The following is a 26,177-nucleotide window of genomic DNA, read 5'->3' as shown; positions in this document are numbered from 1 at the left end:
AATGCCCCAAAAGCCGTCAGCACGAAATCCAAGATGGTCCGTATAGCATGCGACATCATCAACCTTCACGCAATTTTGAGAGTGTGGTGGTTCTTCTTCATTTTAGGGTTTTTAGGCCCCTCGGCCAAGGTTTTGCAAGTTGATTGGGTTAAGATTTTAATTCCTAAACCACTTTGGGTTTTAGGCCCCTCGATTGGCTAAGCCTTCTTCTTCTTCTACTTTGGTTTAGGCCTTGGTCTTCAGTGGTTGTCGCATCAGCAGTTTGTGACACTTTGCAAGTGTATATGGAAGATGAAGACCGTCAGAAAGCCACCAGTGGTGATGGAGTAGGGAACGGGCCGCCAAAGCAGTTGCACAAAGTTGGGTCAAGCCCGCCAACTGGTACCATTTGAAACCATAGGGTTGAGGAAAGACTGAAGGGAGGGAGCAATCGATGATGAAGATGAGAGAGGAGAAACAATTGACACCACCAAGAGCTCTATTGAAGGAAGCCATAACGGAGGAGTTTAGGAGGTCTCAATCAGTGTAGAGAAAAGTCCACTTGCTGAAGGTGGCTACTAAGATCTAGAGCTTGGGAGGGTCGCTCCAGGAAGATAGTAAAAGAAACTTCGAGCCCCGCCATACGACATCTAGCAATAGAAAACGTGGTAAAGGAAAGAACATTAGCCCAAACAGACCACAATATCCCAAACACGAAAAGAAAATAAAAAACAAAAGAAACAAACGCGAACACAAATCCCAAACACAAAAAAGGAAATCAAAATCAAAAGAAACAAACCTGAAAACAAACAAAATGTGCAAAAACCAAACTAAAAAACCAAAAATTCATACCAAATAGACAGACCACACATAACGCGCGCGCGCATCCACACACGCACACAAGCAAGCTTGAAGGTATATAATAAAACCCCACAACCAAGCTTTACTCATTCTGTCTCACAAACTACTGACGTGTCAAAGCCTAAAGAATGGAGCCAACTGACAGATGCCGGCCGAGGGGCCTAAACTCTAAGAAGAACAAGTAACAGAAGAAGAAGTCTTACCAACTTATGGGGACCCGTCCGATGGGGCCCCAAGTGACATGAAGGAAATAAAGCAGGACCCACACACACACACACACACACACACACAAGAAAATTGCGTAGCTGCTGATGACGTGGCAGATTTTCGTAAATTACGTTGGTTGATGACATGACAGGCTGTACGAATTTCCGCGTTTTGCATTGGCTGATGACGTGGCAAGCTGTACGGATTTCCGTAAATTACGTTGGCAGCTTTTTGGCATCGCTTTTGGACCAGATGCTTTTGAGTTTGAAGGCTTTTCACTGTAAACTGCTTTTGGGGCCTAGGGCCTTTAAATATGTGCTAAGGGCTCATTCCCTGGCATGCTTCCTGGAGAAGGTGTAGAGTCTGGAGTACCGGCTTGTACTGTGTTGATGCAATATAAAAGAAATACCGAAAGGGGCGCCAAGGTTTGGGGCCAATACTCTCTGGGGTGGAATTCCGCAACTCCGTGTCGCGTGTCGTCTCTCTCTTTCAGTTCAGTTGTTATTGAAGTGCTAAAAGTATGTTGAGTCTGTTCTTTTCTATTGGCACGTGGTGCTCGTCTTGTGACAGTGGTATCAGAGCATCAGGCGTGTGCTTTTCTGAAAGCAAACCGATCCTACAAAAGAGCAGACAGAGCTATTGGAATTTTATTTGAGGTATCTTCGGCCTCCGACCTCGAACTTATTAGCCACTCCCACCCTTACTTCATCGCGCATCGGGCGCGCTTCCGTCTTCATCGCTGTTTCTTACAGGGCATAAGCCATAAAGAACCCAAGACTTGAATTCATGGATTCAGTAGAATATTTGTAGTATGCTCATGTGTGTGTGTGCGTGTGTTGTGTGTTGTGTTGGGGAGCATATGTTAGTACCTAGTTCTACACCCACTATTGGGCACTGACGACGTTAGTGGGGATGTCGTGGTATTTAGTCAATACTATGCATGATGGAGCTGATGGTTATATTGTCTTGTGGGTGACTACCATGGGTCTATACCTTGCACTTTCCTTCAAGGGTGAATCTAGGCTTATCGTGGATTCATCTAGGTATATTTTTTAGTCGTATTGCGGACATGCAGACTTCACATTGTGAAGTTTTCGTCCGAGTTACGACCAGTTGATATTGTGCTAATTCTTTCTATCTTTTGTGGTGCGTATGCCCTATCAACTACCTCATTTTTGTGCTAATTTTTCCGATTTAATGCTTCTTTTAGTGCTAGGCTTCATTATGGCTGAGTCTGCCCTTGATCTCCGGAGTCATGACAGAAACTCAGCACGGTGAACTTTGTGTTGATGTATGCTCATGTGTGTGTGTGCGTGTTGTGTTGGGGAGCATATGTTAGTACCTAGTTCTACACCCACGATTGGGCACTGACGACGTTAGTGGGGATGTCGTGGTATTTAGTCAATACTATGCATGATGGAGCTGATGGTTATATTGTCTTGTGGGTGACTACCATGGGTCTATACCTTGCACTTTCCTTCAAGGGTGAATCTAGGCTTATCGTGGATTCATCTAGGTATATTTTTTAGTCGTATTGCAGACATGCAGACTTCACATTGTGAAGTTTTCGTTCGAGTTACGACCAGTTGATATTGTGCTAATTCTTTCTATCTTTTGTGGTGCGTATGCCCTATCAACTACCTCATTTTTGTGCTAATTTTTCCGATTTAATGCTTCTTTTAGTGCTAGGCTTCATCATGGCTGAGTCTGCCCTTGATCTCCGGAGTCATGACAGAAACTCAGCACGGTGAACTTTGTGTTGATGTATGCTCATGTGTGTGCGTGCGTGTGGTGTGTGTTGTGTTGGGGAGCATATGTTAGTACCTAGTTCTACACCCACTATTGGGCACTGACGACGTTAGTGGGGATGTCGTGGTATTTAGTCAATACTATGCATGATGGAGCTGATGGTTATATTGTCTTGTGGGTGACTACCATGGGTCTATACCTTGCACTTTCCTTCAAGGGTGAATCTGGGCTTATCCTGGATTCATCTAGGTATATTTGTAGTTTCTGCTCAACGAACTTCACGACATTCTTTCGCAGCATCGTCAACAGAATCTTCCGATGCTGCAAAGTTTTCAACAAATTTTGAACTACATGTTACCCCCTCTGATGCTCCAGGTGGTACCTCCTCCGACATCAAAAAGTATGAGAGCTTCCAACCGGCAACCTTCTGAGTCGTCTGTTCCGATCGGGGGACCCTGATCCTGTACAACCACCTTAGCCACCGCCATTGCCCCCAACTCCACCACCACCACCGCCACCAGGCTACAATGATTGGAGCCCATATGGATACCCTTATTATCCATACCGGGATATGCGCCTAACCAACCCAAAGATTTCAAAGATGGCAGCACGACAGTCAAATTTTTCACTTTTTCCGGGGTGAAAGATCGCAACAAAAGCATTGCAGTTCCTACAGCAATTCGACAATATCTATGCTTTAGGGAACTATATAGAAGAATCCAAGATTTCTCGAGCAGCGGGATTTCTTAAAGATAATGCTATGCAATGGTGGAGTTCAATCGCGACACAACCGCATGCTCCAAGGACCTGACAAGCTTTGAAGACAGTTTTTGCACGTAATTACACGACTTCTATGTTTGAAGTCCAGATTTTGGCAGAGTGGGGCAACTTGAAAATGCTTGCCACCGAAACCATGGACGAATATAACCAAAGGTTTCTTGACGTGTACCTTCCGGTGTCCTTCTTTAGATCTGTTCCCTTGGAGGCCCAATGCGAGCGATACACCATTGGACTACCATCACCATTGCAGGAATATTGTCTATCCAAGCAAGTCTCCACCATGCAAGAACTTATGGACCATGCCGCAATCGGCTACAAATTGATGAAGGGAAAGCTAGAGTTTACCACAGAAGAATCTTCGGCCACTAACCACAACTCTCACCAACAAAGAACAAATTCTCGAGAGTCTCGTGAAAGTCAACCACAAAGGCCTTGTTTGACACCTCAACAACGAGACACCTTACTACAAGAAGGCCGATGTTTTAAATGCTTTCAAACAGGACATAACTATTTTGGTTGTCCCCAACGCACTGACAGACCCGCGGAGCCGACTCCCGCGTCGACAGTCGACAGAAACCTAGGACCATCTCCAACCAAACGAGCTAAACCGGCTATTGGATTAGTACCTGACATCTATGGCATACGCCTTGAAAGTACAAATGAATTGTGTTGAGCATATGGCAAAGTCAATGGCTTTAAAGCCCTTATTTTCTTTGACCCCGGAGCTACAGAGAACTTCATCCATCCAGGATTCTTAAAGCAAATGCACTTTGATTATGATGCAGAGGGTGGAGAAATTGAAGCTGAGCTAGCCATGGGGCAAACTCAGAAAGTGGTACCGCTCATTGGTGCTCTTCCAGTGACTATTCAAGATTATCATGGAAAAGTTGATTTCCACATCATGAAGTTGGGCAATTGTGACGTTCTATTTAGCATGCCTTGGCATGACAAGAATGATGCAACTCTCCAGGTTCGGAACCGAGCCATCACTGTGATGCACAAGGGCAAGCCAATCGTCCTCAAAGTTCGGTTGTTCAAACAAAACCCTGAATGAACTCTCTAGTTGTTTTATAATTAGATACTTTTGAACTTTGTTTGAGAAAGTATTGTTTGAAACTTTGTTTGAAATGGATGGTATCTGTTTTGAACCTGTCTTGGTGCCGATTTGAAATGTTTTCTCTGGTTTTAATACTGGTTTCAATGATTGGTGATTTTACTCCTGGGTGGAGGGTGAGAAATGATGTTTGAGAATGCTTGTTCATACTCATGGCCCGGACCCTTGTGGTTATTTGCGGGGGGAGTATTGAGTTATCGAAAAGTGTTGTTTCTCATGGCTCGGACCCTTGTGGTTATTTGCGGGGGGAGTATTGAATGATTGAAAAGTGTTGTTACTCATGGCCCGGACCTGCATGATTATTTACGGGGGAGTATTAAGAAGTCTGAGTAGTGGTTACTCTCAACACCTCCAAACGACGAAGGCTGCGGTATGGGGGGCGTTTGGTTGTAAAAGGCCTCTATATCTCATGGCCTGGACCTTTTTAGGTTATTTGCGGGAGGAGTGATGAGGGAGTCGTTGAACAACTCATGGCTCGGACCTGGATGGTTATTTGCGGGGGGAGTGTTCATCGGTGGCTTTATGTTTCTATGTCTTGTAACATGCATATGTAAGCATTTGTGTTGCATTGTGATGTGCCAACTACTGAATATTCCTAATTGGATGAGATTGCCTGGGTATGTAATTTTAGTGCATCAAGACACCCGTGGAAGATCATTACGGTCTGGGTGTGATGGCTAATTTTACTACGCCGGAAGTTCCGATCTGGACGAAAGGAGAAGCTAACTCCTTGATCAAAAGAGCCAAAAGGAGAAGCTAACTCCTTAACAAAAAGAGCAAATTGAATGTCCCTCGAAAATTTTTGAGCTAATTTGAGTTGTTTTGCAGATATTCTGTAATGGCGGACGATTACTCTCTTTCAAGAAGGGGAGATGTCACAAACTGCTGACGTGTCAAAGCCTTAAGAATGGAACCAACTGAGCCAACTGACAGATGCCGGCCGAGGGGCCTAAACCCTAAGAAGAACAAGTAACAAAAGAAGTCGTCCTACCAACTTATGGGGACCCCGTTCGATGGGGCCCCAAGTGACATAAAGGAAATAAAGCAGGACCCACACACACATACATAAGAAAATTGCGTAGCTGCTGATGACGTGGCAGATTTTTGTAACTTACAATGGTTGATGACGTGGCAAGCTGTACAGATTTTCGTAAATTATGTTGGCAGCTTTTTGGCATTGCTTTTGGACCAGATGCTTTTGAGTTTGAAGGCTTTTCAGTGTAAACTGCTTTTGGGGCCTAGGGCCTTTAAATATGTGCTAAGGGCTCATTCTCTCGCATGCTTCCTGGAGAAGGTGCAGAGTCTGGAGTATCGGCAAGAGTTGCAACCATTGGGCGAAGAGTTGCACCCGTAGAGCGAAGGGGTGTGACCAGTCGTCGAAGGAGTGTGGCGTTTGGCGAAGAGGCACGTCTCTTGAGCGAAGGGTCATGACCATCCAAGCATAGGGGTCCTCCCTGGCATGGCACTTCGTGTATCTCCAACGAGGAGTAGATGTAATACTGCAACATAGTCACAATCGTGACATTCCCTCCCTCTTTAAATAAACCCCAGGGTAGTTGTAGAAACTTTGGGAGAAGGAAATGTATTGTTGTTGTGCTTCTGCATTCAAAGCTCTTTCGTTAAGTCCCATGGCATGGCACTTCGCGTATCTCCAACTAGGAGTAGATTTAATACTGCAACATAGTCACAATCGTGACATTTCCTCCCTCTTTAAATAAAACCAAGGGTAGTTGTAGAAACTGTGGGAGAAGGAAATGTATTGTTATTGTGCTTCTGCATTCAAAGCTCTTTCTGTTAAGTCCCATGTCATGGCATTGTTATTGACCATGACTATTTTGCCAAACTAAAAACTGATAATACCTGCAACTTGATAAGTGCCTTTGTCAAAGTCTTTTGTAACTTTGAGCTTTGCCCAAGAAAAGATTGAATCTTTATCTGCTGCAAGTGAAACTATTGGTAAATTGACTTGAGTTTTTTGTTGAGTGATGACCATTGGTTGGAAATCTGTAAGGTAATCCATTGGTTTGTTTGGAACAGTAAAATCCTCTTGAAGGGATGTTGTAGACTGCGACAGAGTATTGTTTAAAGGTATATCCATGTGTAGAGGTTTATCTGCTGAACAAGTTGTGTCCATGTCACAAAAATACGGAAGCGAAAACTGACTGTTAAATGCAATTAATGTACTCCAGAGACTTTGGAGAGAAAGAGAGAAAGCTTGACACATCATTGGAGACAAGAAGATGGGCTGGTCCCCCCCCGTAAAGAGAATATCTTTATTATCAAGGGAGAATCTTTACAAGCACAGGAATGGGGCAAAAAAAAGCCCGTCCTCTATTCTTTCTCGTCCTTTTTCTTCTTTTGATTGAGAGAGTAGAAGAGCTGCTCTCCGACTGCTGAAAGGATCTTTCCTCTTCTGTGAGATTTTGGGAAGCTCTCGTAGGCGAGAGTACCTTCCACAAAACTCATCGGAAGCTCTCATAAATGAGAGTCTATCTTCCGCTAACTGTGTCTCTTTGGACATAATCGTTCCCGTAGTCAAAACACGAAAGAAACATGCAAAACACACGCGCACACGCTTGCTGTAATTTTCTGCACATAACCAGAAATTGTTACCTGAGCGCGTTCCAATACCGAAATGGAGCTCCTTTTCGCGACAGAAACGCTCCAAACTTTCTGTATGTGTAGAGTAGGTAGAGAGGAATAAGATTCTATTAAAGCTTTGCTGAAATTCACCCTAATACAGGTGATTAGGGGCTGAAAACAGAGAATTTGCAGCCGCTAGACAAGAGAGAAAGAGACTTTTCTACTACTTTACGCGATGAAACTTCTCCCACAGTTGCCTACAACCATGAGAGGCCTTGTCCTTGGTGATGGGTGCTCATAGGCTCCACATACACCACAAGGTGTTGCTCTCAAGCTTCAATGGAGAGCTTCATTGCGTAGAGGACGTTCAACTTAGGGGGGGTAGTGCACTGCCAACGTGGCAAGAGGGGGAGGGGCTGCTCTCATATAGCCAGCCAGAAGAGGGGGCGCTAGCATGAAGAGAGAGAGAGAGAGAGAGAGAGAGAGAGAGAGAGAGAGAGAGAGAGAGAGAGAGAGAGAGAGAGAGAGATTGCATGGGTAAGTGTGTCAAGTGGCACACTTAATAATTTAAAAACCATTCAACTTTTGACTTTAAAAGTCCTATGCTAATTAATGAAATGTGAAATTAAGTGCACAACTGCACACATAGATCAACAAATGAAAATGTTAGCTGCTCCCCAGTGCAATGCCGTACCAGTACTGCTATGGCATTACTTGTTCGCACTTGTCCGGCCATTTGGTCCAGCGTAGACAATTTAAAATAATGTAATCGACTTATCCTAAGGCCGTAAAATAATTCAGGCCTTAGGATTACTGTTGTTCTAAGGACCCCATCTCATTCCTGTGCTTGCACTAGCGCGCGTAATTTTCTGAGCCTAAAATTTGAGGCTACTAGCTACCCCTTTATTGAAGACCCGATTTCCCAATCACTAGGGCTTTAGGGTATTTTCTGCTAGGGTCTCCCTGAGGTGCTTTGGCTCAAACTTGGGCGCACCTGAGGCCCCATAACCTGTTAAATCTAGAAACTGCTAAATCTATTATGATGTGCACACAACTAATTAGATAATTCTTTTCTCGTAAATACATTAATTATTTACAAAGTCTGACATAGTTACATCCCTCTTGGTTCTGAACAGTTGACCTCAACTGTAGAGTGTCAACATAACTGTGCAAGATGTCTGGGTAGTCCTTGAGATCGGACTCAGTCATCCATTTTGCATCTAAAGGGGTGTAATTCTTGAACTTGACTAAATACTTTCGATGTAGGCTCTCCGACTATAGTTGTCTCTCAGAGTGGTGTATTATCTGTTCACGTTGAAGGATTTCCTTAGTCTCTTCGACTTTTGGAGGATCTTCTTGTACTCGCGCCACTGGAGGAGGTCCAACATACGGTCGGAGGAGACTGACATCAAAAGCATTATGGATGTGCTAGTGAAAAGGAAAATCCAATCTGAAAGTCACGTCATTGACTTTATCTATGATTTAGAAGGGCCGTAAAATCTATGGGAAAGTTTTACAACTTTCCCTTTTCCAACCCGCTTTTTCAATCTAGCTTTCTCAAACCGAAGCAGGACATATTGTTCTTTTTCAAGATTGAGAGTCCTTCTGTGCCTGTCAGCTTTTCTCTTCTGTTACTCTTGAGTACGTAGAATCGCTTGCGTTACTTGTTGATAGGCAATATCAATATTGCACACAAACTCATCTGCGGTGAAAATGTTTTCTTTGGTAACCATAATAGGAAGTAAGAGTGGCTACCCATAAATAATTTTGAAGGGAGCTTTACCTGTTGAGGAATGGATGGTATTATTATACGCAAACTCAACTATTGGTAAGTACTGTTCCCATTCGGATTGTCGTTCCGAAACATAGCACTTGAGGAGGTCTAAAACAGTGGCATTAGCGATTTCGCTTTGACCATCTGTTTGAGGATGATAAGCTGATGAAAAATCAAGCTTAGTTCCCAAGTTTTCAAACAATGCCTGCCAAAATAGACTAGTCATGCGAGGATCTCTATCGTTGACAATAGTCTTTGGCAATCCATGGTGTTTAAAATCTGGGCTAGAAATATTCTAGCCATGTGATCAGTTTTGATCGTCTTCTTTACTGGAAGGAAATGTGCTTGTTTACTGAATCTGTCTACTATAGTCAAGATTGCATCATTTCCATTCTTGGATCTAGGAAGATCCGTATAAATCCATGGCAATACTTTCCCATGGCGTGTTAGGCACAGGGAGTGGCTGAAGCTTGCCATAAACTTTATGTCTGTCATATTTTACTTTTTGGCAGACTAAATACTCACGTACATGTTTTTCAATGTCTGCACGGAGTGTTGGCCAAAAGAAATACCTTTCGAGGGCACTAGTGGTAGTAGCAATTCCCCGATGTCTGGCATAAGGAGAATTATGTGCTTCATCCATCACCTTCTGTCGTAGGGGCTGAGCTATGCATATTGCTTGTTGACGATAGAGCGTATTATCCCTAATGGAATAAGGTGGCCTTGAGTGATCAGCTTGAAGATCTGCCCAAATTGTAGCGAAGTCTGGATCTTAAGGATACATCTCACTGAGAGATTCTAGTTCCTCATATAATTTGTTATCAGTGCATTGATCTTTGGACGCCTGGAGAGAGCATCTGCAACTGCATTCTTTGTTCCAGAAGTGTGTAAAACCTGAAAATGGAACATTGAAAGAAAGTTGGCCCATCTCATCTGCTTTTCTGATAACTTTCTCTGTGTGAGAAAGTATGATGATCTGTCTTGATAATAAAATCAGCTTCTAACATATAGTGTTTCCAAATGGATGTATGCTCGTGTGTGTGCGTGTGCTGTGTGTTGTGTTGGGGAGCGTATGTTACTACCTAGTTCTATACCCACTATTGGGCACTGACGACGTTAGTGGGAATGTCGTGGTATTTAGTCAATACTATGCATGATGGAGCTGATGGTTATATCGTCTTGTGGTGACTACCATGGGTCTATACCTTGCACTTTCCTTCAAGGGTGAGTCTGGGCTTATCCTGGATTCATCTAGGTATAAGTGTTTCCAAATGGAAAGAGCATGAGTTACTACCATTAGCTCTTTCTCGTATATGGAAACATGCAACTCTGCATCTTTAAGGCGCCGACTTTTGTAGGCCATGGCGTGACCCTCTTGGTTCAAGACTGCTCCTACACAATCTCAAGATGCATCGCAGTATACCTCGAAAGGTTTGCGAAGATCAGGGATGGTGAGAACAGGTCCGTGACTGAGTAGATACTTAAGCTTTTCAAAATCTTGTTTTTGTTCAGACCCCCAATGGAATGGAATCCGCTTCTTTGTCAGGTCATAGAGGGGACCTGCTATAGCGGCAAAGGCTCGAATGAAACGCCTATAATAGGAACAGAGGCCGAGGAAACTTCGTACATCATGTACTGTAGTTGGCGTAGGCCATTCTACAACTGCTTGAATCTTATCAGGGTCCATTCTCACCTGGTTGTGAGATACTATATGGCCCAAATAGTGGATTTCTTTTAGAAAGAACTCGCTCTTCTTAGCATTCACAAATAATTTGTGTTTGCGTAGCTCTTCAAACACTAATGCGAGATGCTTATAGTGTTCGTCTTCCGTCTTTGAGAAAGATTATGACGTCATCGAAGAAAACGCCTGTAAAGCTTCTATATGAGTGGAAGATTCTATCCATCATTCTGTTGAATGTGGCTGGTGCATTAGTGAGTCCAAAAGGCATCACTAAGAATTCATACAACCCGAAAATTGTTCTAAATGAAGTCTTATGCACATCCTGAGGAGCTATGCGGATTTGATGATAACCGCTCTTCAAGTCTATACGACTAAAGACACTTGCTCCTTGTAACTTATCAAGAATGTCATCAATCCGAGGGATTGGAAATCGATTCTTGATGGTGATCTTGTTTAGAGATCTATAGTCTATGCACATGCGGAATGTGCCATCCTTTTTCTGTACTAGCAAGACATGTGAACAATATGGAGAAGTACTAGGCCTTATTAAGCCCTTCTCCAAAAGTTCGTTAACCTGCTTGAGAATTTTCTCTTGCTGCATTAGACTAACTCGATAAGGGGGTTGATTTGGAGGAGAACTTCCTGGGATCAAATCAATTGTATGATCCTCAGGTCGAGGAGGTGGGAGTTTATTTGGTAGTTCATCTGCAAAACAATCTTTAAAACTTTCTAATAACTTAAGTCTTTTTTGCTCTATAGAGGAAGAAAGTTGTGAAGCAGACACATCTCTCTCTTGCAAAATTCAAGTACGCTGAAACACACTTTTTCATTGCTTTCTTGATGGCAATGTGATTGGCGATGGGGATACGCCAATCACCTGCATCCGCGAGCACAAGATATTCCTTTCCTTTATGATAAAAGGATAAAACATAGTCAGGAATGGGATGCATCTTGTAGTGCCAAGGCATTCCCAAGATAATATCACACCCTTCAAGTGAAGCTAGTAAGAAAGACTCTTGATCTTTGTAGTTGTCGACCTTTAAATTCAGCTTCCCTATGATTGGAGTAGAGCTAGAGTTCTGCCCTTTGAAAGCAGATTGTGCTTGAATAGAAACTCCAAAACGGTTGGGCTGTAAATTCAGGTCATCGGCTAGCTTTGTAGAGATGAAGTTGTCTGTACTGCTAGGGTCAAACGGAATAAGAGCGCGTTGGTTGTTGATACTACCCCATGCTTTGAGAAGAGCTCTTTCTTTTCCATCCTTGGTTGTATTTCCCTGTACATCTGGGACTGCATTGATAGAGGGTGGTTGCAGAGTTTTGGTAGGACAATCACCCTTCATATGTCCCAACTTGTCCACACTTGAAGCATCTTCCTTCGCTGATGTAGGTTCTCAATTCAGCAGGAGAGAGATATCTCCCTTTCTTGGGCTGATTTGGCTTTGCTTCTACTTTAGAGGCGGTTCTTTTCTTCTTTTGAGAGGAAGAAGTAGAGGTAGGCTGCTCATGGAGAGCCTTCTGCTTGGCATGATAGGTGCTTTGCTCCATCTTCCTAGGAGTACCCTTGTCATGTATTCCATCAGCTATGCGAGCTGATTCCATAAGTATCTGCAATTTACCCTGAGGGTAAAGCTTCATAGCCTTTTGCAAGGCTTCATGCAATCGTGCTTCAAACTTGCGCATCTTCTCCGAATTGTCAATCTTCTTGAATGGAGTGACTTTCAAGAGAACGTCCCAAAACCTATCCACATAGCGTGGAACAATTTCGTTCTCTGACTGTGAGAGTTGATCCCATTCTTTCTTTACCTCTTCCTCATAGTCTGGAGGAAGGAATGTGCGTAAAACTCCTTCTTGAAAACTGTCCAATCTTGGGGTTTGCTATTTTCCAAGATCAGGGTTAACCACCAACTGCTTGCGGTGCCTTTCAGGTACATACTGACATGGCGAAGCTTGGATCTTTCTTTAAAGTTCCCTTTTGCAAATGCAACTTCAAATTGGCGGATGAAAGCCAAAGCTTTGTCATTATCACGCCGTCCATTGTAGGTGTCGATTTTCACATCTTTGTCTCCCGACTTGAATGTTTTGTGCCTGTGGTGTTTCTTCTTATGGTGCTCCTTCTTTCTATGCTTAGACTCCTTGTGGACAGGAATCCTTTCCCTTGAATGCACTTCTTGCTGCAACGGATCGTCAAGAAACATGTCTTCCGAAGCAACTATGTCATCCAGATCCTTCATGAAAGAAAACTGAGGAGAATCAGGAGGATCCTGCTCTTGAACCTTTGGATTAAACTGCACATGACGTTCTGGAGGTTTTCTCTACCTCTCGTGCATGCGGGAGGTTCCAATTAAAGGATCTTTTCTTGGTTCTGGCGCCTTTGGGTTCTGTGGGATTTCTCCCGACCCCATCACACTTTCTCCTTCCCTTTCTCAAGAGTATGGAGAATCTTTTGGACTTCTGGATGGGGGAGAGCTTTTTGCAACTCTACCACCTACTGTTGAAGGAGAGAGAACTCTATCTCCCATCCTCCCATCTGCAGTCTGCCAAGAGTCGTCAATCCCTTAAGAAAGAGAGAGATGACCTTGCTCTGATACCACTGTCACAAAAATACGGAAGCAAAAACTGACTGTTAAATGCAATTTATATACTCGAGAGACTTTGGAGAGAAAGAGAGAGCTTGACACATCATTGGGGACCAGAAGATGGGCTGGTCCCCCCAATAAAGAGAATATCTTTATTACTAAGGGAGAATCTTTGCAAGCACAGGAACGAGGAAAAAAAAAGCCCGTCCTCTATTCTTTCTTGTCCTTTTTCTTCTTCTAACTGAGAGAGTAGAAGAAGTGCTCTCTGACTACTAAGAGGATCTTTCCTCTTCTGTGAGATTTTGGAAAGCTCTCGTAGGCGAGAGTCTACCTTCCACAAAACTCCTCGGAAGCTCTCATAAATGAGAGTCTATCTTCCGCTAACTGTGTCTCTTTGGACATAATCATTCCTGCAGTCAAAACACGTGCAAAACACACGCACACAGGCTTACTGTAATTTTCTGCACATAACCAGAAATTGTTACCTGAGCGCGTTCCAATGCCGAAATGGAGGTCCTTTTCGCGACAGAAACGCTCCAAATTTTGTGTATGTGTAGAGTAGGTAGAGAGGAATAAGATTCTATTAAAGCTTTGTTGAAATTCACCCTAATACAGGTGATTAGGGACTGAAAACAGAGAATTTGCAGCCGCTAGACAAGAGAGAAAGAGACTTTTCTACTACTTTACGTGATGAAACTTCTCCCACAGCTGCCTACAACCATGAGGGGCCTTGTTCTTGGTGATGGGTGCTCAGAGGCTCCACATACACCACAAGGTGTTGCTCTCAAGCTTCAATGGAGAGCTTCACTGCGTAGAGGACGTTCAACTTAGGGGGGGTAGTGCACTGCCAACCTGGCAAGAGGGGGAGGGGCTGCTCTCATATTGCCAGCCAGAAGAGGGGGCGCTAGCATGAAGAGAGAGAGAGAGAGAGAGAGAGTGAGAGAGAGAGAGAGAGAGAGAGAGAGAGAGAGAGAGAGAGAGAGAGAGACATTGCATGGGTAAGTGTGCCAAGTGGCACACTTACTTAATAATTTAAAAACCATTTAACTTTTGACTTTAAAAGTCCTATGCTAATTAATGAAATGTGCAATTAAGTGCACAACTGCACACATAGATGCAACAAATGAAAATGTTAGCTGGCTCCCCAGTGCAATGCCATACCAGTACTGCTATGGCATTACTTGTTCGCACTTGTCCGGCCATTTGGTCCAGCGTAGACAATTTAAAATAATGTAATCGACTTATCCTAAGGCCGTAAAATAATTCAGGCCTTAGGATCACTGTTGTTTCAAGGACCCCATCTCATTCCTGTGCTTGCACTAGCGCGCATAATTTTTTGAGCCTGAAATCTGAGGCTACTATCTGTCCCTTTATTGAAGACCCGATTTCCCAATCACTAGGGCTTCAGGGTATTTTTTGCTAGGGTCTCCTTGAGGTGCTCTGGCCCAAACTTGGGCGCACTTGTGGTTCCAGAAACTGCTAAATCTATTCTGATATGCACACAACTAATTAGATAATTCTTTTCTCGTAAATACAGTAATTATTTACAAAGTCTGACATAGTTACAATCCAAAGATTCAATTGCAGCGACTAAAGTCGTGCTGCAAGAGTCTGCATTTGATTTATCCTTTGCATCATTGAAGGTAAGAACTGGTATCTTCAAGCTTGAAGAATTATCATTCACCATAGCATCTGGTATCTGTTTAGAGAGAAAGATTGTATTTTGCAAGGGCGGTAACGAGGCGAATTTTTCTGCCTGGTACACGGCCAAAGAAGGGGCTATGTGCTTGTTGGTTGTCACATGAGAATTGGAATCTTCTGAATCTTCAGCTTTCTCAGCGGGTATTAAGGCTTCCAATTAAGAAGGGGGAGGTCGATGGAGCTGTTGCCTCTTAGATCTCTGAAGGATCCTCTTGCACAAGGAAAGGATTAATAAATCTTGAACTTTACCACTATCAAATAAGAAAGACTTAAATGTAGGGCAAGGCTCGCGAGGGGGAACTTGTCCAGCGCCGCGACATTCACGATCGAGTACTCGACTAGGGTCAGATATATGTGCCACTAAGTAAGCCCATCTTGATATCGCTGATGATCCGTTGGAAGCTTCATATTGCTTCTTCTATTGTTGATGATTCTGATAAAAGTTGGTTGCTTAGAACTGTAGCATTTCCAAGAATATTCATGTTGAGACTTTTGCTGCTCGCACGAAGGTACTTTGCGTCTAGTTGTCTCTGAGAAACCATGCTTTGGGTGAGAAAATTTGAGTTTTGAAGCCTTTGTTTTGAGTGGTCCTTCTTGGTCGACCACTAAAGCGTCGGATGAAGATGACAGAGAAATTGCATGTGTAGTCCGAGAAGCAGTTGGGTGACTCCGAGAAGAGGTTTGCATCTGCATCTGATCCAAGCGAGTGCGAATCAATGAAAGGCTTGTTAAAAGTGCTTCCATCTGCTTTTTGAGAATTGCTATTGGGTTCTCGGGTAAAATATTGTCGTCGCCATCTTGTGATTCAATCATGCTGACTGCTTACGGAAAGTAACTGTTTCCCTGAATAAGCTTAAGAACTGATAATTCGGGAGCGAAAACTGCGTCTGGAACGGGTTTCGGCTTTGGAGTTGGATAATAATCTTGGTTTCTGAAGTATCCGGAATCACGATCACCTCACGTGCAGGAGGGTTTTCGGGTAAGATTTCTTCCTAAATAGGCTTTATGTACTTGATGTAGAGAGCGGGCAGCCATGTGTTGCGCATAAAGGGAGAGTTCCAAAAAGTTCAGCACTGGAGAAACGAAGTAGCACATGCGGGTTGGCTGGCTGAGCGTGAAGGATTGCCATTCGCTGGAGTTTATTTTGATTAAGTGAGCGAGTTCACATGTGCTTTTACAAAATTTGGATCTGGGCGGCCAACTAAAATCAAGAGCATGGGCTTGTGTAATTAATTAAAACCTTGCAGCTGGTTTTGAAAACGTACGCTGCCTGGATTTTTTTTTGACGCAAAACACCAGCGAAGAGCGAAAAGGTGCCAGCGTGGGATGTTTTCAGCCAGCGTTTCAGCAGGGGTATTGAGTATTGTGATAATTTCGCGGGGAGGATGATTTTCGGGAAGGATGTTGCCAGGCAGTTCGTCTACATAAGACAGGTACGGAACTGGAACCTTATAGACTTTGTCGTCCATGAGACGTGTGAGGCCAGCACGACTGAATCACCGCGAAGAAAATGTGCACAGAAAGGCCAGTGCTGAAGGATTCGTTGCCAGTAACGTACGGATAAGAGATTGTATTGGCTGCAATGAGCTTAAAAACACTCTAGCGTACAAATTTTTCAGCACAAAAGTTGCCAACGTTATTTAAAACTCTTCAGTGCAAACAGATTACCGTGCGTTGCCGCTTGGGACAGAGCGCTTGGGAGAGAGAAATTCCTTGCTAGCCACGAAGGGGTGCGAGTGCAGAAGAAATGGTTGGCTGCCTGCACTGCACCTTTTCGCATGAAGGAGTGCAAGCGTAAAAAGGTGCCGGGCCATACATACACCGATGTCAAGAGGCACGAACCAAGGGTGGTGGTTGTTCACATGAAGGGACACGGGCCAGCTACGAAAGGACACATCCTAATGAAGAGGTTTGTGAATCGGACTCTAGCACGAAAACCCAGCACACTCTGTGGGTACCCCACACACACACATCCGTGTTGTGTTTGTTATTTGTCTAATTGGAACATAAAAATATATGTTACCTCATGCTCGTTTGTGTGTGTGTGTACCACCTTTCTTCTGCTTCCATACAACTCCGGGAAGGGGGTAGAGTGTAGCGGCGAGGGTGAGAGGCTCACAACCTTCGGGTCCCGGGAATAGTGGTGCTAATCCTATAATAACACTTAAAACTTCATACTTAAGATCAAACCGAGACTCAAGAGGCTGAATGTGTTTTTGATTGCTTGAATGAATGCTTTAAAACTGAGTACAATAGGCTCCTTATATAGGAGACGAAGAGGCACAAATGAAAAGACACGTCTCATGGTGAAGAGACGCGACTTTAGACGGAAAGACACATCCTTTCGACGAAGAGCCGCAACCATTGGACGAAGAGTCACAACCGTAGAGCGAAGGGGTGTGACCAGTTGTCGAAGGAGTGTGGCTTTTGGTGAAGAGGCATGTCTCTTGAGCGAAGGGTCGTGACCATCCAAGCATAGGGGTTCTCCTTGGCATGGCACTTTGTGTATCTGCAACTAGGAGTAGATGTAATACTGTAACATAGTCACAATCGTGACAAATGGGACTTAGCCCATTAAGGCTCAATGAAGGCTGTAGTGAATTTGTCCTTTGCTTCTCTTCATTATATTCAATCACGTCCTTAAAGCACGGGTCAACAAATTTGTATGGACAAAAGATTGTCCATAGTTCTATTAAAAGTGACGAAGAGTGTGTGTAAGATCTAATGGCATCAGGAGAAACTCATACAAACCAAATTATCTAGTCGAATGGTTGTTTGATAATATCCACTCATGAGCCACTCATGAGTTCTATGGGAATAAATCCAAACGCTCCCTCTAATGGACAAGAATATCATTAAAACTGGTTCCTAATACCTATACAAAGGAATGATGATATTACCGATCAATTAGAGGGAGCCTTTGGATTTATTTCGATAGAACTCATGAGTGGCTCATGTGTGGATATTATCAAACAACCATTCGACTATGATTGTGTCAGGACAAGGGTCACCTAATAACATTTTCAAGGTGCCAGGTGGTCAGACTAGGACCAAAGTACCCTTGTAAGAATTGCGTCCAGCTTAGTGACTACCGACAGACATATTAAGGAGTAGTTAATGTTTCATAATGAATATATAATCTTCCATTCTACAAAAAGATGAAACGCCCATGTTTGTCTTGTCTCAAGATCTGCATGAAAAGATTCCTCTAGTCTGTACATGAAAGTAAATGAAGGTGGATGGAGACAAAAATGGTGGAGTCCCATCTTGCACTGCTCATTCTTTGTTTTTTTCATGTGTTGCAGGAGATTGTATCCATCTATCCAATGTTAGCACCACCGACATTGACTGCAGGAGCATCAAATCGTGTTTGTAATGCTTTGGCACTTCTCCAAGTATGTAACTGCTTTTAAGTATCTTTATATTTGCTGTGTGCAGAAGTTTCAGCACTGGATCTTATCTCTAACATTTGTTAAGTTTTGGCACAAATGTAGTGTGTTGCTTCACATTCTGAAACAAGAGCTTTCTTCCTCAATGGTAAGTGGAGAGCGTCTTTGCAGTTTTAATATTGAGCAATCTGTAGTTTGTGTGTTTGAAAAAGAAAGTCCTTGAAAGCTTAGGCCTTTTTCAATTCCTAGTTGTGCTCTCATATCCCTTTCCCCCCATCTTGCAGCTCACATACCTTTGTATCTTTACCCTTTCTTGAATACAATAAGCAAAACAAGGCCTTTTGAATATTTACGACTTACAAGTCTTGGAGTAATTGGAGCTCTAGTTAAGGTGAGATTGTTTCTTGCCTCTGTTGTTGTATCACTCATGTTACACATATTCAAATGTCATTCTGTTTATTAGGACCTTGTGAATGTGGTGTCCATTTTGCAACTATCCATGCATTATGAAACACTAGTTGATAGCCTAAATATCACGTAAGCAAAACAAGGCCTTTTGAATACTTACGACTTACAAGTCTTGGAGTAATTGGAGCTCTAGTTAAGGTGAGATTGTTTCTTGCCTCTGTTGTTGTATCACTCATGTTACACATATTCAAATGTCATTCTGTTTATTAGGACCTTGTGAATGTGGTGTCCATTTTGCAACTATCCATGCATTATGAAACACTAGTTGATAAGCCTAAATATCACGAGATCTTGCTGTCAGGTTGATGACACGGATGTGATCAATTTTCTCTTATCTACTGAAATTATACCTCTTTGTCTACGGACGATGGAAATGGGAAGTGAGCTTTCCAAGACGGTGAGATTAGTGGACTCTCTGAGATCAGAGTGTTATGAATATATACCATAAACAAGTGACAGGGTTTCTGTTGTGGTAGGTGGCAACCTTCATTGTGCAAAAGATTCTTTTGGATGATGTGGGCCTTGCTTATATTTGCGCAACAGCAGAAAGGTTCTTTGCAGTTGGAGCTGTTTTAGGATCGATGGTTTCCATACTTGCAGAGCAGCCCTCTGTCAGACTCTTAAAACATATTATTCGTTGCTATCTTCGACTGTCAGATAATCCAAGGTGGGTCAGTCAATCCTTGTATTGTAGTCTCATAAGAGACAGCTAGATCATGTCGTACTTAATATTTAAAGTCTTTTTTGAAGGGCCTGTGAAGCTTTAAAGAATTGCCTTCCAGAACTACTACGCGACAATACCTTCAGTAATTGTTTGAGGGTATGTGTTCTTTTCTGGATATTATTACGTACGTCTTTTTGTTTTTTGTTTTTGGCTGTTATGATAAGTCTTCCTGTCAATTGCTCGATTATGACAGGAGGATGTCACCACAAGGCGTTGGCTTGCACAGCTTCTGATCAATGTGAATGGAGGACAAATGCATCCATCTCAAAGAGTACCCGGGGGGCTCCCTACACCCTTATCATCCATGGAGCAAATTTTACCAGGCCAGCAAAACATGTAAAGGACATCGCCAAAAGGAAACCGTGTCCAGCCCAATTGTATCCCATACGATATCCCTTTACTCAAGTTTCATCGCAAGTGTAATTTATGTGGGTGCTTCCCTCCATTTTACATCGCCTTAGATGCAGTGAAGATGATGTCAGTCATACCTTAAATCCAAAGTTCTTTGCTTGCTTTGTGTTGTCCTCAACAAGTGACACACACCAAGCAGCCCAGTAGTGACACATGAAAGCTGTCAAATTGTAATGATTGGATTTTTAATTGTGTCTGCCCTTTCGACTACAAACTTTTTCCTGTAGTACTCGTCCATAGGTAGAATTTGTTTAGTGGTTGGCTTCATGATGGCTCAGTTTGTGCTCATCGTCGGTGCTAAAATTTGGTATACAGATCTTTGTATGGACGTACTATCGTAATGTGTGTGTGTGTGTACGAGTGTGTGCATGGGAACCTAGGTTTGAAAAGGATACCTAGGTTATGATGCATTTACATCAATTCTCTCTCTCTCTCTCTCTCTCTCTGAGCTGCTGCACCTGCTGCTGCCGCTGCAACCCTCTGCGTGCTGCCTTCCTGCTGCACCTACAATCTGCTGTGCTCTTTGCTGCTGCACTGTTGTTGTTGCACCTGCACGCCACCCCCCTACTGCCCTCCTGTGCCAGCATATACCCCCCCCCCCCCCACCCCCCCCCCCCCAAAAAAAAAAAAAACAACACACGCACATACAAACTTTTTTGTTAGTAACTCTCTCTCTCTCTCTCTCTCTCTCTCTCTCTCATGAGCTTACCACATTGAACAACAACCCCCCCCCCCCCCCCCCCCCCCCCCCCCCCCCCCCAAAAGTGCCGACACGCTGATGAACGCTTCAAGGAGGAGACGACCAAGCCGCAGCTGGATGATAAGATGACGCCCTCCATATTGGATACCCTCCATGGCTTTACTAATCGGTTGTACAAGCTTGAGAAAGAGGTCGAAGGCTTGACCAAGGAGAAGGAAGCATGGAAGGAGGAGAAAGAAGAATGGAAGAAAGAAAAGGAAGACCTTAAGGAGCAAATCGATCTTCTCCGTGCTTCTATCGCATCCCTCATCCCCAAAGAAGGAGAGTATACAGCGAAAGCCAAGGCAGCCCTCAAAGAGGAGATCACCAAAGCTTTCTCGGCAAGCATGGACGACAAATTGGAGGCTACCAAGGAAGGATGTGTTGAAGTAGTCAAGAACATGAAAAAGGAGGGGAAAGTGGAAGCCCAAATAGATGAATAAGTGCTCATCATACACACAACCATTGAGGAAGAGAATATGCGACAAGCCCATTGCCTCAATGTACGAGTGACTGGCATCAAAGAAAAGGGGTCCACACCCCAGAGTGATGGGAAAACCCTATGCATGAAGCTTGGGTACAAAGAAGACGAGGAGCCACCCTTCTCCAAAGCTTGGAGAGCAAGCAAAGATCCATAAAAAAGAGCATTCATCCTCCAATTCACCTCCGAGGAGTCTCGAACATCCTATCCGAAAGAGGGTCATCTTGAGAGCGCTCGAGGCCCCCCCTATCTACCTTGACGACGACCTCACCAAGATGCAACAGGACCACTGTCGAGCATGCATGCCTAGAGTCAAGAAAGCTCACAAAGAAGGGAAGAAGGCGGTATACCAAGATGGTAGGGTCATCATTGATGGCAAGACCATCGCATAGGGACTCGCGGCCTATGGGACATATGAAGAGATCCACCTTGCGGTTTGGAACTGCAATAGGGATCTATGGACACACCCAGAGAGAGACTTGAGGAGGTGATGGGAGGACGGGACATCATTCTTCTGACAGAGACACATGAGAGTCCAGAGTGGAATCTACCAAAGATTTAGGGAGTTCTCACATCAAGAGAGCACCCGCCAACACACCACACGCGCGTCAGGAGGGGTGGCTATACTCTTCAGTCAGGGATTCCGGAGCAGGATATAGATTGTTGCATGAGACCCACATGCATGTTACCTCTGGATCCGTTTTGAGCTATCATTGCCAAGACTATCTACATCGCCCTCTGCTACTTCGCCCCCTTAGGCTCTAGATTTGCTACCACAAAGACAACAGGAGAGAGAGAGGAGAGACCATCCCCATACACATGCTTGTCAAATGAGATTATGGAGTACTCTACACTACGGAAAGTCTTCCTTATGGGAGACTTCAACGCCAGGACATGTAGGAATGAGTGTGAGACATACGATGCACTGGTTCCAGTGGCACTATTCACCATACGGGAGGAGAGCACCATGAGAGAGTCAGCATACACAGCTCGCACCACAGAGTACGTCCATCATTTTCTCAGAGTAGGCTCCCAACATTGCCTCGTTATTTATAACGGGATGGCACAATGGCCTACTTCAAGAGGACTGACATGCATACCACATGGAATTGCGGTCGGGGGGGGGGGGGGAGCACCGTGGATTACATCATGGGACCCAGAGAGACCACCCACCCACCCACCTACCTACCTCCTTAACTCTCTCACCATCTCACCCATACTGATTGGAGCTGACCACACCTATGTTGCACTCTCTTACAGTGGCGATGCACCCCACACACCGATGACATGCACCCCACGCATCACGATCCATTTCACACATGAGCTAGCCTCCTTATGTTCGACAGAGGTCGAGCAGGGACTCCTCCCCCACCCCTCTACACCATTACCTATGTTGGCCTCTCACATTACATCTGCTCTTCAGACATGAGCCATCAGCTCTTTCCCACACACCACCCATACATGCCACACTCCCCTCTTGGGACCATGCCACATAATTGTTGGTACGATGATGAGTGCAGAGATCTCTACCACCGGATGCCTACACAACGGACTCTTGGAGAGACCACTAATCGAGAGGCCAGACGCCAGATAAAGAAATCCACACATCGAAAGCGGCGATCTTTCAAGGAGGCACAAAAGCTAGAGCTATATCACATGTTCATGAGCATGGACAATAGATACCATAGCAATAGAGAGTACAATAAAATGGAAGCTTGATTGTGATTAGAGAACTTGATTGTGATTAGAGAATTGTGACGGAGAGATACATGCTTTGCACAGTGGCTTTATAGGCTCAAGGCTCAAGGCTCAAGGTGGAAATATAGGTGAGAAGGATATGCATCACATATGGTAGAGGGCAAGTAGCATGGGGCTACAATAAGTAGCATGTGGGTTACAATATGTAGCATGTGTGCATAGCATGAGTAGCATGTGTTAGGGAGTTTTATGTAAGAGGTTGTATCCATGCACATAGGGTGCATGCATGTATACTTACTTTAAGGTTTGGTCACATTAGAATAAGATAAAGGCTTTATCCCAACAATTGCCATCGTAGGCTGAAATTTACACAAGAAGCATGGATTTTAATCATGGAGTTTAATATGGATTACATAGGGTAACTACATATGGCTCATAAAATGAAACTAACGCAATAGGGTATGTCTTACCATTGAACTTTGGGTTTGACACAGTATCTAAACCCATTACAAAACATCCTCATAGTAGACAATGCTAGATATACTCTTTTCTTCTTCTTCTTCTTCTACTGCATGTACCTTGCCTTTGTAATCTCTAAGATTTTGTCGATTCTTAGCATTATCTTTGAAGAAACACTTGTTAGGTGCACGTCCCTTCTTATTGAAATGAGAGAAAACCTTGATGTGAAAGCAATCTTGTGATTTATGGTTGCTTTTGCCACAATGTGAGCAACCTTTACCTTTGACGACCATTGCACTATTTTAAAACCTTGTGTAAGTGCCAAGTCTTTTCTCTCTTCTAAAAGTAAATCAACTACGTCTTCAAATGCAGGGATGGGATCATTCTCCTTTAGAATAATTACAATGTTATTAAAGATACTTGGTAGGGTTTTAATGAGGATGGTGATTTATCTTCGTTAAAACATGTACTTCACCATAAATGAGTTGGGTTAAGAAACTTTTAAGTTTGTTGACAAATCTAACACCATCATCTCAATCTTACATATTGAGACTATTAAGCTAGATTTTAAGGCTCATTTAGGAGTGCTTACCTCGAGCACCAAATATACTCTCTAAGGTTTTCCAAGCATGGAGTGGATGTAACATCATCAATGTGGTGACTGAAGTCATTTTCTAGGGCCATGATGAAGATTTCGAGTGCTTGCCATCTTTGGCTTGATGTTGGGCATTCAAGGTTTGTATTGAGGCTTCCCTCAAACCGGATAGTGGTTTCACAATGCTCCAAAAGTTCTTCTTCATAAGCATTCCCTTCACTTTGGTTTGCCAAGTGTGAAACCATACGCCATTGAAATTTTCTATATTTTTGGTGGACATTGTGATTGTAGGGTGGTCTACCAAGTAAACTTGGCACACTCTCAACCCTTAACAATCTTAGAAATAAACAAGAAAAGTTGGAGCCATTTGAAATAGAGACTTTCATTTTTTGAATTTCAGTTTGAATGCTTTGAAAATATGTCGAGTTGATGCTCAATGTCTTTGAAAGATCATTGATGCTTGTGTTATGGAAGTGGGACCCTAATGCTTAGAGATAGCACCAATAAAAAAGAGGTTTGAGGCCAAGGGGATGATGAGGCCCATGAGAAAGTGGCGTTCAATGGGGCAAGTCGGGAAGTATTATGCGGGCCCATCCGGTTCTCCCCCTTTTGAGACCAAACCAGAGGCCAATTGGCCCAACTTTGTCCTAACCTAGAGGTGGTTCCCACACACCAAAGTGTGTGTGTGTGTGTGTGTGCGCGCGCGCGCACACACACACACACACACACACATTAGGGGCTAATCTTTTCTATTTTCACAGTTTGAGGGCTCAAATTGAAGCCAAAATTAGAGATCTCTATGCACAATTTCCAATGCAAATCAATGAGACGTTTGAGTGTGTGCAAAAATCAAGCAAAGAAACACTCAAAACAGGTGAAGAATGACCCAATTATTGAGAAAAATGCCCAAATTAAGCATGAAATTGAGCCAAATTGGGTAAATCTCAGCAATAAAGAGCACACAAAAGTGGAATTAAGATAAAACACATGCTTCAAATGTAATCAAGAAAATATACTGAAGAAGAAAAAGCACACAACCTAATACGGCTAATCATTGGCAAGGGTAGTATCCATATAGATGTGCACAAAGACAAATGCTAAAGATAATTTGAATTGAGTAGCAATTAGTTTAAAGTGTAAAGTGTAAAGTGTTATGAATCAACTTTGTGCTTAGAGAAAGAGAGCACTAAGTTTGGCGTAGGGATTTAACCAATGCACTTAGAAAATAATAATTATGTGTTAGCTATGATACCACATGTAAGAGCTATGGTGGATAGACCACAATGAAATGGAAATTTGTTTGATTGATTAGAGTATTGAAAGAGAGAGATATATGCTCTGCATAATGGATTTATAGGTGAAAGGTGAAAATAAACATGAAAGAGATATGCACCACATATGGTAGAGGGCAAGTAGCACGTGGGCTACAATGAGTTACAATGTTAGCATGTGTGCATAGCAGGAGTATCATGTGTTAGGGAGTCCTATGTATGAGGTTGTATCTCACATAGGGATGCATGCATTCATGCTTGGCTTTAGAGATTGGAAATATTCGAGTGTAAGCTAAAGCCTTATCCCAACAAGTATTGATTATTTTAAGGGAGATAAAAGGGAAGTGAAATTTTTTTTAATAGTTATTCTTGACTTAGGCAACTTGAATTATATAGAATATGGATCAACTTGTCACATAAAAAATATCTTTGCTTTAAATGTCTTTTTGATTCACCTTATTAAGCAGCCTCAAACTTCTATTGACTTACTTTCTCAACTAGTAACATGTCGTATACATAAGTTGTCTATAGAGAAAATGAGCTAAAACAATTATTTTGAACAATAATATGACTAGTAGCTAAGCAATTTAGTTAATGAAAAGATAGCTTAACGACTATTTAATTTCTAGCTAGGTAGTAATTTGTTATGTAATTACTTAATAGTCATACAAGGTCACAAAAGCCTCTGTATTAGTCTACATATCTAGGTAGGCGGATATTAGCTAGTCACTTTCCTAGTTATTACTAACAAGTTGTGTGTGTGATGCCGGTTGGAATGACCCAGCCAACATGGCTGTGTTCTAAGACCCATATAAACAAATGGAACACACATGGTAGGTTGAAGGTACTTTTATAGATCGATTTCTCTTATTTTCCATTCATTGGATTAATTCAATTTCATCTAACACCGACAAATCATCCACAATAGGCACCATGT

The 26,177-nt window shown here is 43.1% G+C and overlaps 1 protein-coding gene across 1 annotated transcript in view; it reads left to right on the top strand.

Annotated features, from left to right (window-relative positions):
- Positions 1 to 20,211, top strand: part of LOC147439245 (uncharacterized) — a 50,809-nt gene extending 30,598 nt beyond the window's left edge. The window contains exons 3-9 of the mRNA XM_086485113.1: positions 18,311 to 18,400; positions 18,500 to 18,542; positions 18,679 to 18,785; positions 19,164 to 19,259; positions 19,339 to 19,529; positions 19,613 to 19,682; positions 19,780 to 20,211. Of these exons, the coding sequence (XP_086341239.1) occupies positions 18,311 to 18,400; positions 18,500 to 18,542; positions 18,679 to 18,785; positions 19,164 to 19,259; positions 19,339 to 19,529; positions 19,613 to 19,682; positions 19,780 to 19,926 (744 nt within the window). The 3' untranslated portion in view covers positions 19,927 to 20,211. The remainder of the gene's footprint in view (positions 1 to 18,310; positions 18,401 to 18,499; positions 18,543 to 18,678; positions 18,786 to 19,163; positions 19,260 to 19,338; positions 19,530 to 19,612; positions 19,683 to 19,779) is intronic.
- Positions 20,212 to 26,177: the final 5,966 nt, after the last annotated feature.

This window comes from Adiantum capillus-veneris, chromosome 16 (assembly GCF_014529385.1).
Source record: "Adiantum capillus-veneris isolate H3 chromosome 16, ASM1452938v2, whole genome shotgun sequence".
Taxonomy (NCBI): domain Eukaryota; kingdom Viridiplantae; phylum Streptophyta; class Polypodiopsida; order Polypodiales; family Pteridaceae; genus Adiantum; species Adiantum capillus-veneris.
This window is presented reverse-complemented; position numbering and strand designations above follow the sequence as displayed.